General features: G+C 43.6%; 1 protein-coding gene across 3 annotated transcripts in view; it reads left to right on the top strand.

The window, feature by feature from the left end:
- The window catches only part of LOC121545760 (arf-GAP with coiled-coil, ANK repeat and PH domain-containing protein 3), a 111,098-nt gene that overhangs the window by 51,533 nt on the left and 40,025 nt on the right, over window positions 1-19,540 (top strand). For all 3 annotated transcript variants that reach the window (XM_041856560.2, XM_041856559.2, XM_041856561.2), the window contains exon 2: window positions 15,243-15,300. In XM_041856560.2, coding sequence (XP_041712494.2) covers window positions 15,243-15,300 — 58 coding nt within the window. The remainder of the gene's footprint in view (window positions 1-15,242; window positions 15,301-19,540) is intronic.

Here is a 19,540-nt window from a genome sequence, read left to right as displayed (position 1 = left end):
CTGAAAGGAAGTTGCCAAGTTAGATGGGCAACGTTTGACACAGAAATGCTATCTATCACCATGTCTTTCAGACTGAGTGAAACCTTTCAGCTGAGGTGCTTCGACAGCAGCTATTACCCTCCAGTGTGAAAGTGTTGCTGTAGAGCAGAGGTGGGAGATGGAACATTCCTCCAGTGACAGCCATGTAAAGACCTCAGACACAGATGAACTGCATGGAAAGGACAATGAGGAGCCTGGGGAGTTACCTGTCTGTGTTTCCTGAAGTACAACCCCATGCCAAGCAGTAAGACAGTTGATTTAGTCGTCTCTCGTTGACTCTGGGGGCTGAGATTAGTGATTTAGAGACCTTTCTGCATTGAAGTCGTGAAGAACTTCTGTGGACGTAAACAGCATAGCTCCACACACCTGCTGATTCTAAACGGAACAAAACGTGTGATATTTATTAGTTATGTAGGGCTTGGGTAAAGACTAAATGTCACTGTTGCATTTTCGTAGATTTTCAAATTCAGTTGAGTCTTCTACAGACGATTTTATGAATCTATGAATGCTCACTGTCTACTGACTAGTCATTAACTGCTGGAGTTGAGTGTTGTTTTCTGAATTTCTTGGACTGTTTTGTAGAGTTTGAACAATAACCAGACAGCTTTGGCAGCAGTATGGCAGTAAGGTTAGGAACAGAACAGCGTTCTCATGGGCCAGAGGGGGCTTATTTGGTTTGAATGTCTCTGTGGAAGAATGTGTCTCTGTTCTCTGTTCTCTCTATGGGCATATTGAGAAGATGGGATGCATGTGGTCAGATTAAATGAGAATGTTCTCCTCAGCTCAGCTCAGCTCTGGAGCTGCCTGTGAAATGTTGGTTGTTGTTGGACGCTGCCAGAGCTAACGTCTCTCTTTCTCCCAGGGAGGAACAGAAAGTATGTGCACGCCACGTGTTGTTCAAGGCTCAGCAAGATACTTGGAGTTCCATGTGTTACTTTGTAACGGTTCTCTGACTAACGGCGTCCGGAGTACCTTGTTTTGATTTAAAATAGGAGGTGATCCAACGGATTCACAGCTTCTTATCCAATAGGACATTGCTAAATCGTTATAGGACAGCGCTAGCCAATACCCTGTGTCGTCTCTGACACCCAATGAATGCACTATAAAGTTCAAAAGAAAACAAAACATTCAAGATATTTGACTTTCTTAGATTATTGCTTTTGCCAGTGTAAACACTAACTCATTATTTAGCCCTGAGGTGGAACATTTTGTAAAGCTTTATGTGTTTGAGTCATTGCCATGGTTTGATCTATGGGGCTTATAGGGAAGCGTCATAGATGAGATGATGGGCATGGGAGGTGTCCTAATGCTGGGCTAATCCAGGACGCATGGGAATGGGAGGTAACATTGAGCTGTTGTCCAGGGGAGCGGTAGTCATCAGAGAGGCAGCAGTGAGGCAGCAATGGGAAGGGAAGAGGCGCAGAAAGCAGACGGTCAGAAGTTCATCCTCAGCAAGAAGGCGGTTGGTTGGTCGTCTAGGTCAGACACAGGCCAGCCAGTGTCCAGCCCATTGGAGGGGCAGCCATGATATCTTCCGTAAAACCCTGTTGATTTTGGAGAGGTCAGTGTGCAGTCAGGCGAGGAAAACATTACCAGGAGCCAAAAAACGAACCCCCGTCTCTACACTCCTCATCCTCTTTCCTCCAGCCTTCCATCCAGACAACCAGACAACATTCTGGATTAGCGAGGTTGGGGGAAGGACTCCTTAGCACACCAAACCACTTCTAATTCCAGTTCCAGAGAAGAGATGAGATATCACTGTTTAGAGCTTCTCTGTCAGGCCAAAGTGAGCTCAGCTGGTCTATGCATGCAAATAAGCCTCACATCCCAGTGCGTGTCTATGGGGAATCCGTGTGGGGGAAAATAAAGCACATGCTGTGTTGTTTTCACATATATTCACATGCAACACTCAGGTTTGGTAGACGGTAGACTGACTGCTTGCTGGCTCCAATCTGTCAGTCTCAATAGGTGTGCCAACTTCCAAATCCTGCACAGGCATCTGTGCTAGCTAGGCACAGTGGCCATAGATTGCCGGCTGGGCATAGCATGGCAACTTTTGTGGCACGTCTGGCCTAGTGTTCTCCCTCCCCTCTGCAGTGGAAGACAGGCAGACCAGACGTGGTTGGTAGAGAATGCCTGTGTGGCTTGTCTCCCTGCCAGGAAGCTAAACTGGTCTATTAGATGATGGCGCTGCCCAGATGAATCCACCGACTCAGTGCCAATTTCAGAATGTAGGACAGAATGTACTGTTTATGTGGACTCAAACTGAGCATCATTTCTCACTCTTATGCAATCTGCTCTCATAAGATGCAGTCTGACAAAGCGATCCAAATGTTGTTTATTGCGGTGTTGTAGTGTTTTTTCAACATATAGTTCATACCCTTGACCGACAGTAACCTTTTCTCTCTGTGTCTCAAAGCTGAGGAGAGAGGGGAAATGGTGCGTGTGTTCAGGAGTGTTCCGGAATGGGGAAAATCGATTCCCAGACAGGCCCGCATTCAGGGCCCAATCCCCTGAATTCCCAGAATCCCCAGGCCCCATTGTGTGTGTGCGTTTGCGTGTGCGTGCGTGCCTGGATGAGTAGGGTCAGGTAGCAGAGAAGGCTGTCATTGTTACTTTAGTCAGAGCTGCTTTTCTTTCAACGAGAGCCCTGGGGAGGCTGGCTGAAGGTTTGCATGCAGCATGCAGCTTGGGTGGCACACAGAGAGCGTGGTAGGAAGTAAAGGAATAACCTAGATCCTTTTGTCATGTTCAGTTGTAGGCCTATTGCTCTTTTTTCAGCCAAGGGTATGAGAATTATACCTCAATTTTGTTACATTCTTTTCTTCTCTTGATTTAGTAATTTGATTTCAAGCAGTCATTTTCTGTTTACCTTTCCCCCATTGGCCAGACAATGTTTTGCTAAGCAGTGGAACAACTTGATGTCCAACTCAGCAATGTATCTTGCTTCCAACCTTAGTGGTGTAGTGTAGACCCTGGTGGTCCTTGTGTCCATTCAAAATACTCAATGGGTGGGCTGAGGGGAACCGTGAGGGACGTGTGTGTGTGTGTGTGTGTGTGCAAGTGTCTCGACTCTATGATGATTGCCCTGGAAACTGAGTTCAGTACATTGTTGCCACTCAGCTGTTGGCTACTTGGGGAGAACATGGGGGGATGGGAGGTGAGGAGAAACGGTTCCAGCTGCATGTAGAGGGATTCTGCGTTGTGCTGTGTCCTGTACGTAGACCTACAGCAGTGTGAAATGGTTGAGACTAGGGCTGTTGCGGTGACCGTATTACCGGTAAGGAGTCATGAAGGCAAAAAAAAAAAAAAAAAAAAAATGAAGGCAGTCAAATTCAACGTGACCGTTTAGTCACGGTAATTAGGCTTCTCCAAGCTCTGATGCTGCTGATTGTCATTAGTAGCCTACCAAACTTGCTAACTGCCTGGTACTCAGCACTCTATTGTCCCTCTTATCACTCTGACATCAATGCAAATGTGTTCAAAAATCTAATCAAACACTTAATTAGAGCCCACGAGCTCATGTTGCGCAACATTTATATAGGCTATGCAATTGCACAAGAAAAGAGAGTGATGGCCTCTACTAAAAAGAGGAGGATCCCATCACCTTCCTATAGGCTAGGCCTACTGTGTTTATTTCTCAACTTTCCTAATATTAAGCACATTGTTTATCTTTACAACCGGTGTATAGCCTACCTGGCTGGCATGAAAATCAACCATGGGAAAAGCGTCCTCCATTCGCTATTTAAGTGCATAGATGACATGTATTTTTTCCCAGCGACCCTGTTTCGAGACATGTGCATGATAATGGTCCATTCTAAATCAAAACAAAGACAAGATTAAATCAAGAATAGTCTGAAGGGTGACAATATTAGCCTATCACTTGTGAATTATATATTATCACTTGTGAATGATGCCCAGCATAAGAAACTGACTTTTTTTTTGGCTACTTTTATTAATCATAGTCGCACACCTCATGTAGCCTAGCCCATAGGCCTATATGTTTGAATAAGGTTTGTATCACAACTAAAGTGGCCAATTAACTTCTTAAAATTAAGCACATTAATCCGCTTTACAAGGGTTTAGAGCCTAACTGGCATACATAAGCAGCGCTTGAGTTTCAAGTTTGGGGAAGATAATTTTCACCATAAAAATGCACCTTTATACTAAAAGCTTAACATGCATAATCACATTTGCAGTCACTTTTGATAATGGTGTTTTCCCGCCAATGGAACAGTTGCGCTTATAGCATACTGTCATGTGCACATTGCTGCGCTTATAATGTGAAGAAATAGCCTAATAGTTGATCAACATTTTAAGTTAAATGTTCTGGTCTGTTGCGTCAGCCACATTGTGTAAAAAATGTTTTTTGATGCTAGTGTTTGTATTAATTTGGGATCTATTGCATCCCACAACTGTCCCAGACTATGTTTGGAATATTTATTTCTCGGACATGTCGTGACATGACTTTAACATTAATCTGAAGACTGTTATTTCATTAATCTGAAGACTTTTATTTCTCTAATCAACTAACTATGTTTAATTGTTACCCGATTAAATTAATCATGTAACAATTAACTCATTAGGATCTGGGGCACCACGAGAGAGTTCTTTAAAGAGTTACCCTCTCGAATTAAACTCTAAAAGGTCTTTACCTATCACATCTATAAACAGTCAACTTATTAATCATAACCTCGTATCATATCATAATTCTGAACAGTCGTAACCTCCTTGCATCTGCAAAAACCCTAGCCTTACTCATGATTCAGTACTACACAAATTGGTTTAATTATTTATTTACTAGCTAATTAAATGTGAACACAGGATAAACATACACACTCTGCACCGGTTATTGACTGGAGAAAACAGGTCCCTAGCGGAATGACAACAACATGGCTGCTAGTTAAAGAAGAGAGGGAGGGACAGAGACACTTAACATTGGTACATTCAGAAACTACTCTCACCTACAGTAACCATATACTTGGCACATGAACCGCCGCCCGCTTTGAGTAAGAAATCATGAATGTATTTACGTGAAATGCCTGGGTTTGCCGGGGATCTCCTGTTGAACAGGGCAGCCTTGGAAATGAGGTTGGGCCTTTTTGCGGCACGCTGGTAAGGCTCTGATTGTTTGAAATGGTTCCAACAGTCTTCTACTGTTGTCCTTCTTCGTAGTTGTCCGGTATCCGGTAACTTGTCTTGTAGTCCTGAACAGAACTACAGAATTGATTTTCCTTCCATTCACTCTTGAAGTTGCTTCTTTGAAGATAGGCTAGCCATTCGCTTTCGAAGATACCTTACTTAGGACAGCTAATCAGCCGTACCAGTGATTGTCCGGGAGGTGAGTTTATTTTCTTCACCTCGTGTTGAGATTCAAAGTTCCAACCATTTTAAATGTGTAGCTGCCGGTTCACCCTTTTCTGCTCTGATGTGTTTTTTCTTAACCCATCATTTATACATTCTGGTCAAAAGGGACGGTTCCGGCAGGCTGGCGCACAATCTGACCTCACTTTGGGCGGCGATTACTCACTCTGCAAAGCTCATGGAAAACAATTATCTCTTATAACTTCTCAAATCACATCCCTCTCTTAACAAAAATACTTTCATCATTTTTCATATTACATGCACAACGCATAGTATGGAAACTTCATACATGTAGTGGGTATACTTTCCAAGTTACAGTATTTCCTTTATAAAAATGTTTATGACATCACAAAATAACAAACAAAATGACCTTAGTGTCCTATAGATTGCCTCTGACCATTCCCCATGTTCTATGTTAGAAATATTGTTCCAGTATTTGTTTTTGAACATGTTAGAGTTTCAGCGGGATAAAGTCTGTTGAAACAAAAAACATTCCTTTGGTGAATCTTGAGAGGGAGAGCCTGGATCGTCTCCCTTGATTTACAACAGGATGTAAGTTGTTAATACCCACTAGTTCTTTCCTCCCCCCTCTACGGGTGAGAGGGGGTCTGATTGAAGTTATTCATTGCAAACTTGATCTGACCTATTTGGATTCTCGTGGACAGAATAGAATAGGTCGACATTTTTACTATGGGGCATAGTAGATTGACATAGGCTAGTGCTTTTGCTGTTCATTAGGCCTACTCATCTTGTTGGCTGACGAAAAGTAAATGTGGACAGTTCTTCGGAATTGGATATGGACGCGGGCAGTTGTGTCCCCGATGTGTCTGTCTTCACTTGTAGCCTGTGAGAAAGACCCGATCACGTGATGGGAGAAGGGCACAACGGCCACTGGTCGCAAAAGGCATGGATTTCTTTAGGGTGAATTACGGCCACAAAGGGGATGCCGCCGTGAAATTCGAGGCATTATCAAGTGCTTGTCAAATTGTGAATGAGAGACTAATAAAGTGTGTACAGCCTGTGCAAAAAACAAGCAAAGCTCATGCCTTTCAAGCAACTTTTTTCAAATCATCATTAGAGTCACATCATGCAGCCTTACAATGTATTAAAAATCTAAACATATACAGTTGAAGTCGGAAGTTTACGTACACCTTAGCCAAATACATTTATACTAAGTTTTTCACAATTCCTGACATTTAATCCTAGTAAAAATTCCCTGTCTTAGGTCAGTTAGGATCACCACTTTATTTTAAGAATGTGAAATGTCAGAATAATAGTAGAGAGAATGATTTATTTCAGCTTTTATTTCTTTCATCACATTCCCAGTGGGTCAGAAGTTTACATACACTCAATTAGTATTTGGTAGCATTGCCTTTAAACTGTTTAACTTGGGTCAAACGTTTCGGGTTGCCTTCCACAAGCTTCCCACAATACGTTGGGTGAATTTTGGCCCATTCCTCCTGACAGAGCTGGTGTAACTGAGTCAGGTTTGTAGGCCTCCTTGCTTGCACACGCTTTTTCAGTTCTGCCCACACATTTTCTATAGGATTGAGGTCAGGGCTTTGTGATGGCCACTCCAATACCTTGACTTTGTTGTCCTTAAGCCATTTTGCCACAACTTTGGAAGTATGCTTGGGGTCATTGTCCATTTGGAAGACCCATTTGCGACCAAGCTTTAACTTCCTGACTGATGTCTTGAGATGTTGCATCAATATATCCACATAATTTTCCTTCCTCATGATGCAATCTATTTTGTGAAGTGCACCAGTCGCTCCTGCAGCAAAGCACCCCCACAGCATGATGCTGCCACCCCCGTGCTTCACGGTTGGGATGGTGTTCTTCGACTTGCAAGCCAACCCCTTTTTCCTCTAAACATAACGATGGTCATTATGGCCAAACAGTTCTATTTTTGTTTCATCAGACCAGAGGACATTTCTCCAAAAAGTACGATCTTTGTCCCTATGTGCAGTTGCAAACCATAGTCTGCCGTTTTTATGGCGTTTTTGGAGCAGTGGCTTCTTCCTTGCTGAGCGGCCTTTCAGGTTATATTGATATAGGACTTGTCTTACTGTGGATATAGATACTTTTATACCTGTTTCCTCCAGCATCTTCACAAGGTTCTTTGCTGTTGTTCTGGGATTGATTTGCACTTTTCGCACCAAAGTACATTAATCTCTAGGAGACAGAACACGTCTCCTTCCTGAGTGGTATGACGGCTGCGTAGTCCCATGGTGTTTATACTTGTGTACTATTGTTTGTACAGATGAACGTGGTACCTTTAGGCATTTGGAAATTGCTCCCAAGGATGAACCAGACTTGTGGAGGTCTACAATGTTTTTTCTGAGGTCTTGGCTGATTTCTTTTGATTTTCCCATGATGTCAAGCAAAGAGGCACTGAGTTTGAAGGTAGGCCTTGAAATACATCCACAGGTACACCTCCAATTGACTCAAATGATGTCAATTAGCCTATCAGAAGCTTCTAAAGCCATGACATCATTTTCTGGAATTTTCCAAGCTGTTTAAACTTAGTGTATGTAAACTTCTGACACACTGGAATTGTGATACAGAGAATTATAAGTGAAATAATATGTCTGTAAACAATTGTTGGAAACATGACTTGTGTCATGCACAAAGTAGATGTCCTAACCGACTTGCCAAAACTATAGTTTGTTAACAAGAACTTTGTGTAGTGGTTGAAAAATGAGTTTTAATGACTCTAAGTGTATGTAAACCTCCGACTTCAACTGTAGCCCAACTTAAGTTACATGAATAACTCTAAATGAAGCATATAGGAGTACCTATTTCTTTGTTAACTGCTCAACACAAAATAGCCGCATGTGTGCACTCCCTCAAATCATTTGGAGAAAACATTTATATTTTATTCAGCTCTGTTCAGTTGTATTCTTCATACTATAAAATAATGCCATGGAATTCTAAGCAAATCTTGTCTGCTAAATGAACTAGTGTAGCCCACAGTCATATGGCATAGCCAGATCAGGGCCTAACATAAGGACAACGCAGAGTATGCTATTCTGTTCTTCTGAAATAGACTACATTTTCTTCATATCATGCTTCTTTAGACCTGTCTAAAATAAATAATGGATTTATTGTGAAGGTGTAGGCTATATGACATGGATTTGTTAGACTTTTTTAAATGTTGATGTTCCAAAGGTCTGCATCAGTGGCTTGTAGGCTATGTGTGGAAGCCAGGAGATACTACATTTGTTTATGTTAATTAACGGTAAATTACTGTGAGACCGACAGTTTTTTGCTTGACAATCACCAGCTGACAAAATTTCGTGACCGCCACAGCCATTTTATCCATGTGACGAAAATGCAGTTAGGGCTTAGGCTACATGTTACATGCAATAGAATCAATGCATCAAATGACAGTAGCATGCTCTGTCTCCCAGTGTGGTGTAATCGAAGCATAAATGAGCAATTATTGCTTTGCAGATGTGTCAGGTCTATGAGGCCATTAGTGCAGAAGTGTGTGTTCAGGAACGTCGGAGGGTAATGCAGCAACACTATTATGTAGTCTAGTGCACTGAAGTGAGCAATGTTTTTCAGTGGGTTTTTAGTGCAGCACTCTCAGAAAAGAAAGCAGTGCAGCCAGAGATATAACTTTAAGCCTTCAAGAGGAAAGAGCATGAGTTAAATGAGAGCTCAGTAACTTGAGGGTTTGTAAGATTGAAATAACATACTGAAGATACTGTAGCTACTGCACGTGTTGGGGTAATAAGATATTTTAATGGCATTCGAGGCAACTATTTTGTTCTGAAAATAGGTTGGGATGGATTTGTTTTAGAAGGGCATAGTTGGCCTCCTGTAGCTCAGTTGGTAGAGCATGGCGCTTGCAACGCCAGGGTTGTGGGTTCGATTCCCACGGGGGGCCAGTATGTCAAATGTATGCACTCACTAACTGTAAGTCGCTCTGGATAAGAGCGTCTGCTAAATGACTAAAAATGTAAAAAATGTAAATAATTGGGGGCATCTGTCTGACCCTGCATCACACAGTGGCTGAGCAGAGGTCTGGGCAGGGCATGGGGTGATGGGGTATAAGGAGACAAGCAGCTAGCTAAGAATAACCCTGGATGCAATTTAAGGCCAAAGGGAAGGGAATACAGGGAATCCGCTCAGAGACACATCCCCCCCCCCATCAATCACCCATTCAGCCATGCACAAGGGCCTCAATTAGTACTAATGCAATCAATATTCCAACAAAATGCTGTCGACCCCCAGAGAGGAAGTGCCTTTGACACAATAGGGCCCTCAGACAGAACATGGACCCGCCGTCCCCAGACCCCCTCCCACCCCCCTTTCCCCCCAAATAGCCCACTCTCCTCCCCACTAACTGACTGTAAACACCCTCTCTGTCCCCTGTCATATCAAATTATGTGACCCTAATGTCCCCATTTCTAAATGATGATTTTTAGAGCTATCAAAGGCAAAACATTGTTGATGGCTTATTGGCTACATTTCTACATCAAAAATATAATTTGAGATTAAAGAAACTGGGCAGCATACAAGTATACTCACAATTGATCAAACAGTCCAGTCAGTGATTACAAAGGATCACTTGCAGCTAATGCTCTGTTCAGTTTCGCAGCTGTTCTCTCTCTCATTTGTATGCTGGGCTGTCTGAGGGTGTTTTGAAATCATGAATTGGTTGATTGGGTCCCCCACTGGGGGGCGGGTTTGACTTCCAGTAGGTTGGTGCGTCTCAGCTGGCGTTTGGTTTGGTTGTAGCTCTGATGTTCAGTCAGTGTTCAGGGGTCAGTACCTCAGGTCTTGGTCCTGTCTCTGGCTCTTTCCTCTCCTCAGCAGACCCTCTGCTCCTTACACACAGAGGACAGGCCAGGCCACCAGCCACCAGTCAGCTCTGCACCAAGCAAGGCTGGGTGGTGCTGGCTCTCCCAACCCTCAACTCTCAGGGGCCTCTGGCTCAGCTGTCTGTCCTCTCTTCTCCTCCATCAAGTCCATAGCAGTCTGCCCCTGCCTGCTTACTATTGACAATGACAGAGCTGCAGACTACATTTTGAAGTTTGGCTGTGTATGGGTGTTCTTATGCATATAAGCTTAATGCAAATGTACAGCACCACAATACAACTCCTGCCAAGGACCTCAACTGTCTCCAGGGTAGCTGGCATGTGAATCCAGTTAGGATGAGAAGTGGCCCATGAAAGAAGTAAGGGAAAACAGAGGCGTTTTGTGTTTGGAGTCATTATCAATCAATCAATCAATTTTATTTTATATAGCCCTTCTTACATCAGCTAATATCTCGAAGTGCTGTACAGAAACCCAGCCTAAAACCCCAAACAGCTAGTAATGCAGGTGTAGAAGCACGGTGGCTAGGAAAAACTCCCTAGAAAGGCGAAAACCTAGGAAGAAACCTAGAGAGGAACCAGGCTATGAGGGGTGGCCAGTCCTCTTCTGGCTGTGCCGGGTGAAGATTATAACAGAACCATGCCAAGATGTTCAAAAATGTTCATAAGTGACAAGCATGGTCAAATAATAATCAGGAATAAATCTCAGTTGGCTTTTCATAGCCGATCATTAAGAGTTGAAAACAGCAGGTCTGGGACAGGTAGGGGTTCCATAACCGCAGGCAGAACAGTTGAAACTGGAATAGAAGCAAGGCCAGGCGGACTGGGGACAGCAAGGAGTCACCACGGCCGGTAGTCCCGACGTATGGTCCTAGGTGCTCAGGTCTCTCAGTTGGCTTTTCATAGCCGATCATTAAGAGTTGAAAACAGCAGGTCTGGGACAGGTAGGGGTTTCGTAACCGCAGGCAGAACAGTTGAAACTGGAATAGCAGCAAGGCCAGGCGGACTGGGGACAGCAAGGTGTCATCATGCCCGGTAGTCCTGACGTATGGTCCTAGGGCTCAGGTTCTCAGAGATTAGTTTGGCATAGTAAACATCACCTCAGCCCTTCCCTTCCTTTCTCCTGGGGAAGTTCAGTCAGCATGTCAACGGGCCAACAGCAGCCAGAGAAGCGCTTATTCAGCACAATCGTACTGTTTATTATTTTTCACACACACAAGCGCGCGTGCGCACACAGACACACACACACACACTGCTCCAGATCTGCAATGTACCATGTCAGAAAAAACACTTCCAGATTATGCCTGCTAGGCCAAGCTAGTTCCTCCAGCACTACAGCATTAAGCTGCCCAAACCTGTTAGTGGCTGCTACTGCACTCAACTCATGTGAGTTTGTTCATATTTCATCAGACGTCAGGACACACCATTAATCCTAAGTGTCCAGTCATATAGGTCAATGAGGTGGACATAGCACTTTTTTGTGGAACGAGTAAGGGAACTAAAGACATGTTTATTGTTATTGAGTGGCAGTAAAGGTCTATTGATGACTTATTTACAGCAGTGGTCCATTGATTAGGCTACTCAGCACAGGCTGTTGTCAAGGCTGTTGTGTCATATAACCTATCCACTCCCTGTGGTGTGACTGTGTGTAGAGTAGGGGTCGACTGACTGACTTCCACAATGGGATCCACCGCAGCCCACTTCGGGGATGGTTACCATGGCAAAAGGCCTGGGGGCGCTGTGCGCATCCATAATGGAAGTAATGTGCAGTGAGACGGGGCGATGGGGGTGAGGGCCTGGGGGCAAGGGGGAGCAGCTGTCCCCCAAGCCAGCCCCCGACCACAAGGGAGAAACATCTGGAAGGCTAACAGCTGCAGGGGGTCCACTCCATGTTAGCTCCACTAGGCTAGTGTAGAGGAGAGACGTGTTGCCTGCAGGGGGACCATGCTCTAGTACTGTACAAATGACAAGAGAGGCTAGCCCCCGCTCTCTATACAGGAGTTTTTGAACTAAAGCCCTTTCCTATCTAGCTTGTCTATGCTTGTCTATGCTTCACTGTTGTCCTTTATTACCAATAACAATTGTTGATCAATAGCAACACTATTGATTAGATACTGTAGGAACTAGGAAGAGTGTTTACCATTATTTTGTGCTCACAGTCACTAGAAGGACAACTCCTTTTGGAAGTAACTTTGCAGAGAGAATAAACTCGGATGCTATTATAAATGGGTCACCATTTCAGCATCACGCATTGCAGACACATGGGAGAGTAAAATCAACATGACATTTCAAGAACACTCACTGTTATGCTGCCTCTACATAGCTCTACAAAAGCAGAGCTTATCATATTATATTAACAGGGCTGTTAAAAACTGTCATCAGCTATTAAAAAAAGCATGAGTTGCAAGCAGTAGGATTACTGGTAGGTGCGGTCAATAGGCCTAAATGTCTCAAATCAGAATTAGGTAAGGTCATAAATAGGGGAATCAGTTTAGGTTATAAAAAGGGGAATCAGTTGAGGTTATAAAAACATAGAGCCAAATGTTTGGTATTGATTAGGCAGCAGTATGGTTGGAATCCATCTCTAAGTCTGACCTTCCGATATTCCCTGTTCGTAGTATTCAGGCATGCTCCAGTTGACTGACAGTAGTGAGAGTAAAGGCTGTGGCAGAGCGAAAGGCCAGAGCACGTGGCGTCCTTCCTCCCCTGAGCCTTGAGCCCTGCATACTGCAGCCTGAGCCAGCCAACTGGCCTAATCTACAGTACCCTGTACGGTCCTCTGTAGGTCAGCTGGTAGAGCACGGCGCTTGTAACGCCAGGGTAGTGGGTTCGATCCCCGGGACCACCCATACGTAAAAATGTAGCGTCTGCTAAATGGCATATTATATTATTATATTATGGGGATGGAGAGGGGCAAAGGGAAGGAGAGGGAAAGGGAGAGAGAAAGAGAGGGTGAGAGAGAAGAAGGGGAGAGAGGGGGAGGATTGGGAAAAGGGGGAGATAAAAGGAGAGAGGAGAGGGAGAGCGAAAGAGAGAGAGAGAGAGAGAGAGAGAGAGAGCACTGCTGTGCTCTGCAACCTCTATCTCCTCTCGTTCCAATGGAAAACATGTGAGAGATGTGCTGCTGCTTTCTGCTAATATGGAGTCACCTCCAAAAGTATTGGCACCCTTGATAAAAATGAGCAAAAAAGTATGTATATAATAAATAAAACAAATACTGAGCTATATTGTATGCTCAATAAAATGGGAAAATTATATACTTTTAAACTAATAGAATTGCTCAGAGAAAGATATTTTGTTTAACAAGTAATAAAATAAATTCTGAAAAAAGATAGTTGTCAGAATTATTGGCATACCTAAAGATTCTTATAAATATTTTTAAAGAGATTCTCTGGTACTTTTGCATACTTTTTAGCTAGTAGTTCTGAAAGTAGCGCTCACAAGCCAAAAGTGGTCACCCGAAAATTTGCTTACCACGTCAGATATGTGCAGATACAGTATGTGCACCACGTCATTGCTCTCAGTCTATCGCTCTGCTGTGTGTGCATCTTGCTAGCTGTCACTCAAATGGAGAGGGGCTAAAGTTGATTGCTGGAACTTGAATTGCTAGGGGGCTGGCCCACATAGGGGAAAATGTAGGGAAAATGTCGCCACACAGCTTCCAGTAAACAGTCACTTTCAAACTAGGGATTTCGTGGCTAATTAAGCTAAAACAGTAATTCTGCTAATCGATTATGCATGTATAAACTACACATTGACACATCCAGCCCAAAGCAGGAGGTTTAAAAAAATACTTGCCAAAGTTCCGGAGCATGTCTTTAAGTAACTGTATTTGGTAACATGAATATCAAATCTCTTTGTCATCCATCCCTTTGTCATCTATCATGGGAAAAGGCAAAGAATTCACAAATGAAAAGAGACAAATGGTTGTTGCCCTTCATAAATCAGGCAATGGGTAAACCGGGTTGTTTGTGTCCTGGATGCTGATTGGCTAAAACAGCCATTCAGACGTGTGTATATCAGAAGATATACCACTGGTATGATGCAAAAATACTTATTTACTGTTCTGCTTATGTTGGTAACCAGTTTATAATAGCAATAAGGCACCTTGGGGGTTTGTGGTATATGGCCAATAAACCACGGCTAAGGGCTGTGTCCAGGCACTCCAATTCGCATCAGTATTTGGATTATATATTTTATAAAGTATTTTTTGCTCATCTTTATCAAGGGTGCCAATACCTTTGGAGGTGACTGTATCTATGATGTGTTTTCTAATTTACACTGACTGACTCAAGTCAAGTGTGACCTTCCCAATCCCACAGGGTAGTGAGAAAGTATGGGAGGATGATCAGAAGATATAGATAGAGATGGATCTGTACCGATTTCACTGAGTTGTTATAATTATGTTACAGCCCATATCCCTATATCACATCACCATTTCATTTGGTCTTGAAGCCATCGCACCCTTTAATATGGTCTCCAAGCAATCTGAGGAAGCCTCCCCAGTGCACACCCACAGCTGAGGCTTGTATAAACAGTGGTGTGGGCTAGTGGCTAGGACAGGGACAGCGTGGGCCACTGTGTAACCCACTCCCTAAGGGCAGGGCAGAGGTCCCATGTGGGCAGGGCAGAGGTAGAGGTCCCATGTGCTTTGGGGTGTGGTGGTAGCAGTGACTAGATTAAGAGTTTTTGGGGTGTGACTGAACCACAGCTCTGCAGAACATCTTGTCACTCTGTTATGTCTGAGCTCAATTGTTTTCAGCCAGTGTCTCTCTCTGTCACTTAACTAGTTAACACTTCCCCAGAGAACTCCCAAACTGGCCTGTCTCAGCTTGAACATGTCTGTGTTCAGATCCAAGAACATCACTGTCAGTCTAAGATGTATGTTACATCCCTTCTCTTTCCAAGGACATGGGAAATGTGTGGTACAGTCACAGTGTATAGAGCGAAAATCATTATGATAAATGCAATATAACTCTTCTCTGTACTAATAAAACTGTTTTTATTTTGCAGGGCAAACATTAATGAAGTGGAGACGGAGGTGGTAGAGATTGAAGTTAAACTAGACAAGGTAAGAAACCTTTGTTTTAATAACCCTTTATCTTTTAGCATTCCTCAGGAAGCCTTTTCAACTAGCCTCTATCCTATTATCCCTGTAGTATAAGCCATATTATAAACTGGGTAGTTTGGGTCCCTGATGCTGATTGGCTGAAACAGCATTTCAGCCGTGTGTATATCAGACAATACCACGGGTATGAACCAGAAATACTTGTTTACTGTTCTATTTACGTTGGTAACCAGTTTATAATAGCAATAAGGCACCTTGGGGGTTGGTGGTATATGGCTAATATACCACGGCTAAGGGCTGTATCCAGGCACTCCGATTCGTGTCGTGCATAAGAACAGCCCTTGGCCATGTTATATTGGACATATACCACACCCCCTTGGGCCTTATTGCTTAACTAAACCACTGTTGTCCTGCTAACTGTTGGCTTCAAGTGCTCAATGGTTTTATTTTGATAGAAAGCATGTGATATATCCATTACAGCATATTTAGGAGTTCATTTTGAGCTTACTGTACATCCTATCTACTACTACACTGATCATGGAATGAGATTACAGGCATATACACTGAGTATACAAAACATTAAGAACACCTGCTCTTTCCATGACATAGACTGATCAGGTGAATCCAGGAGAAAGCTATGATGCCTTATTGATGTCACTTGTTAAATCCACTTCAATCAGTGTAGATGAAGGGGAGGAGACAGGTTAAAGAAGGATTTTTAAGCCTTGAGACAATTGAGACCTGGATTGTGTATGTGTGCCATTCAGAAGGTGAATGGAAAAAAAAGACAAAAGATTTAAGTGCCTTTGAACTGGGTATGTTAGTAGGTACCAGGCGAACCGGTTTGTGTCAAGAACTGCAACGCTGCTGGGTTTTTCACGCTCAACAGTGTCCCGTGTATATCAAGAATGGTCCACTACCCAAAGGACATCCAGCCAACTTGACACAACTGTGGGAAGCATTGGAGTCAACATGGGCCAGCAAACATGGAACGCTTTCGACAACGTGTAGAATCCATGCCCCGATGAATTGAGGCTGTTCTGAGGGCAAAACGGGGGGTGCTACTCAATATTAGGAAGGTGTTCCTAATGTTTCGTATACTCAGTGTACAGGACTGTATATTGCAGGATTAAAGGATGATGTGATAGTAGCTACCAGTTTAAACCTGTTAACCTGCTACAGTACCCAACTGCCTACTAGAGTGCCCCATTTACACACACACACACACACACTGATTAACAAAGTGGCATGTAGCCCTCCTATCTAGACAACCTGAGTAGGACTAGTTGGAGAGTCCTACTACTGTACATTTACACCCATCAGTATAACACTGTATGCTTGTAATGGGATGGCCTGACTTTGTTAAACCACTGAGTACTGGGGCGACTAAAAAGGAAAGCATAATCTCACTCAGTCGACTTGCTTAATGTTTCAGCAGCTCAGGTTTGTGTGGGCTGAACGTGAAGTGGCAAGGCAGGGCAGGGGGGAAAGGGAAGAGGACTGACAACATTAGAATGCATTAGACTGGCTTTCAAAGCATTGGGTTACCCTCTAACGAGGAAGGCTGATGCTTTGTGGTAATGCTCATGATGTCACCAGTCCGTTTGTTCCATTTGATCTTGAATTATGTGAGTTATGTGTCAGTGGAGGTTAGTCTGCTGCTTTACTCTTACTTCACTATCATCACTGTTGGCATCCTGCACTGGGCTGCAAATGAGCATTGACCGTGAAAATGCAGAATGTTTCAGTTTGACATTATGTGAGGGTATACGGCTATTTGGCTCGTCAGATGTCATGATTTGGGTGTTAATATACTGTACATACATACAGGTAACTGACAAAATAATGGAAACACTTGAGTAAAAAAACACTTTAGTAGGCAAGAGCGTTTGGCCAGAAACCGAAAGGTCGCTGGTTTGAATCCCTGAGCCGACTAGGTGAAAAATCTGTCAATGTGTCAAGGCACTTCACCCTAATTGCTCCTGTAAGTTGCTCTGGATAAGAGCGTCTGCTAAATGACTAAAATGTAAATGAGGGAAACAAAGTATATTGAAAGCAGGTGCTTCCACACAGGTACAGTGAGGGAAAAAAGTATTTGATCCCCTGCTGATTTTGTACGTTTGCCCACTGACAAAGAAATGATCAGTCTATAATTTTAATGGTAGGTTTATTTGAACAGTGAGAGACAGAATAACAACAAAGAAATCCAGAAAAACGCATGTAAAAAAATTTATAAATTGATTTGCATTTTAATGAGGGAAATAAGTATTTGACCCCCTCTCAATCAGAAAGATTTCTGGCTCCCAGGTGTCTTTTATACAGGTAACGAGCTGAGATTAGGAGCACACTCTTAAAGGGAGTGCTCCTAATCTCAGCTTGTTACCTGTATAAAAGACACCTGTCCACAGAAGCAATCAATCAGATTCCAAACTCTCCACCATGGCCAAGACCAAAGAGCTCTCCAAGGATGTCAGGGACAAGATTGTAGACCTACACAAGGCTGGAATGGGCTACAAGACTATCGCCAAGCAGCTTGGTGAGAAGGTGACAACAGTTGGTGCGATTATTCGCAAATGTAAGAAACACAAAATAACTGTCAATCTCCCTCGGCCTGGGGCTCCATGCAAGATCTCACCTCGTGGAGTTGCAATGATCATGAGAACGGTGAGGAATCAGCCCAGACCTACACGGGAGGATCTTGTCAATAATCTCAAGGCAGCTGGGACCATAGTCACCAAGAAAACAATTGGTAACACACTACGCCGTGAAGGACTGAAATCCTGCAGCGCCCGCAAGGTCCCCCTAGTCAAGAAAGCACATATACATGGCCGTCTGAAGATTGCCAATGAACATCTGAATGATTCAGAGGAGAACTGGGTGAAAGTGTTGTGGTCAGATGAGACCAAAATCGAACTCTTTGGCATCAACTCAACTCACCGTGTTTGGAGGAGGAGGAATGCTGCCTATGACCCCAAGAACACCATCCCCACTGTCAAACATGGAGGTGGAAACATTATGCTTTGGGGGTGTTTTTCTGCTAAGGGGACAGGACAACTTCACCGCATCAAAGGGACGATGGACGGGGCCATGTACCGTCAAATCTTGGGTGAGAACCTCCTTCCCTTAGCCAGGGCATTGAAAATGGGTCGTGGATGGGTATTCCAGCATGACAATGACCCAAAACACACGGCCTAGGCAACAAAGGAGTGGCTCAAGAAGAAGCACATTAAGGTCCTGGAGTGGCCTAGCCAGTCTCCAGACCTTAATCCCATAGAAAATCTGTGGAGGGAGCTGAAGGTTTGAGTTGCCAAACATCAGGCTCGAAACCTTAATGATTTGGAGAAGATCTGCAAAGAGGAGTGGGACAAAATCCCTCCTGAGATGTGTACAAACCTGGTGGCCAACTACAAGAAACGTCTGACCTCTGTGATTGCCAATGTTACGAACCCCGTGGCTTTAAAAGTCTAGGGTGGATGGAAAAGAGACCCGTAACATAATTCATGCAAATTAGAATCGTGACATGGAAACAGTGAGAACAAAAAATACACCGACAACCAGAAGCTACCGTCAAACATAAAATGTTTATTTTGAACACACGGTAAAGGTTTGGGAAAAAGGTCTGTGCAGGACCCAAGAAATGAAACAATAGTGTAAAAAAAAACTAAACTGATCTTGCCTGCCTCAAGAACTGCTAAGCTACTGCTAACCATACAAAAATTAGTGGGTGGTCCGCTCAGGTCTAACTAATGTTTTTAGACAATGTTCTTCCTACGGGTAATGTATGCCCAAGGGCAACTTGCTAAATCCCCCTTTTCCCAGAAACACACAACATAGTTACCATACAGAGTAACCAACAAATGAGTGAGTACACAAAAAACAGGACACCACAGTATCCATACTCACATACAAAAATAGTATCTTCCAACAAACACAACTGACTGGCTTTTAAAACAATGGGAGGTGTGAGTGAAAAACCAGAAACAGGTGGTGCAATACATTTACATTACATTTTAGTCATTTAGCAGACGCTCTTATCCAGAGCGACTTACAGTTAGTGAGTGCCTACATTTTTTTTTTTTCATACTCGTACCCACAACCCTGGCGTTGCAAACGCCATGCTCTATCAACTGAGCTACATCCCTGCCGGCCATTCCCTCCCCTACCCTGGACGACGCTGGGCCAATTATTCGCCGCCCCATGGGTCTCCCGGTCGCGGCCGGCTACGACAGAGCCTGGATTCGAA

Source organism: Coregonus clupeaformis, chromosome 30 (assembly GCF_020615455.1).
Source record: "Coregonus clupeaformis isolate EN_2021a chromosome 30, ASM2061545v1, whole genome shotgun sequence".
NCBI lineage: Eukaryota > Metazoa > Chordata > Actinopteri > Salmoniformes > Salmonidae > Coregonus > Coregonus clupeaformis.
The sequence above is the reverse complement of the archived record's forward strand: the minus strand, read 5'-3'. Positions and strand labels throughout refer to the sequence as shown.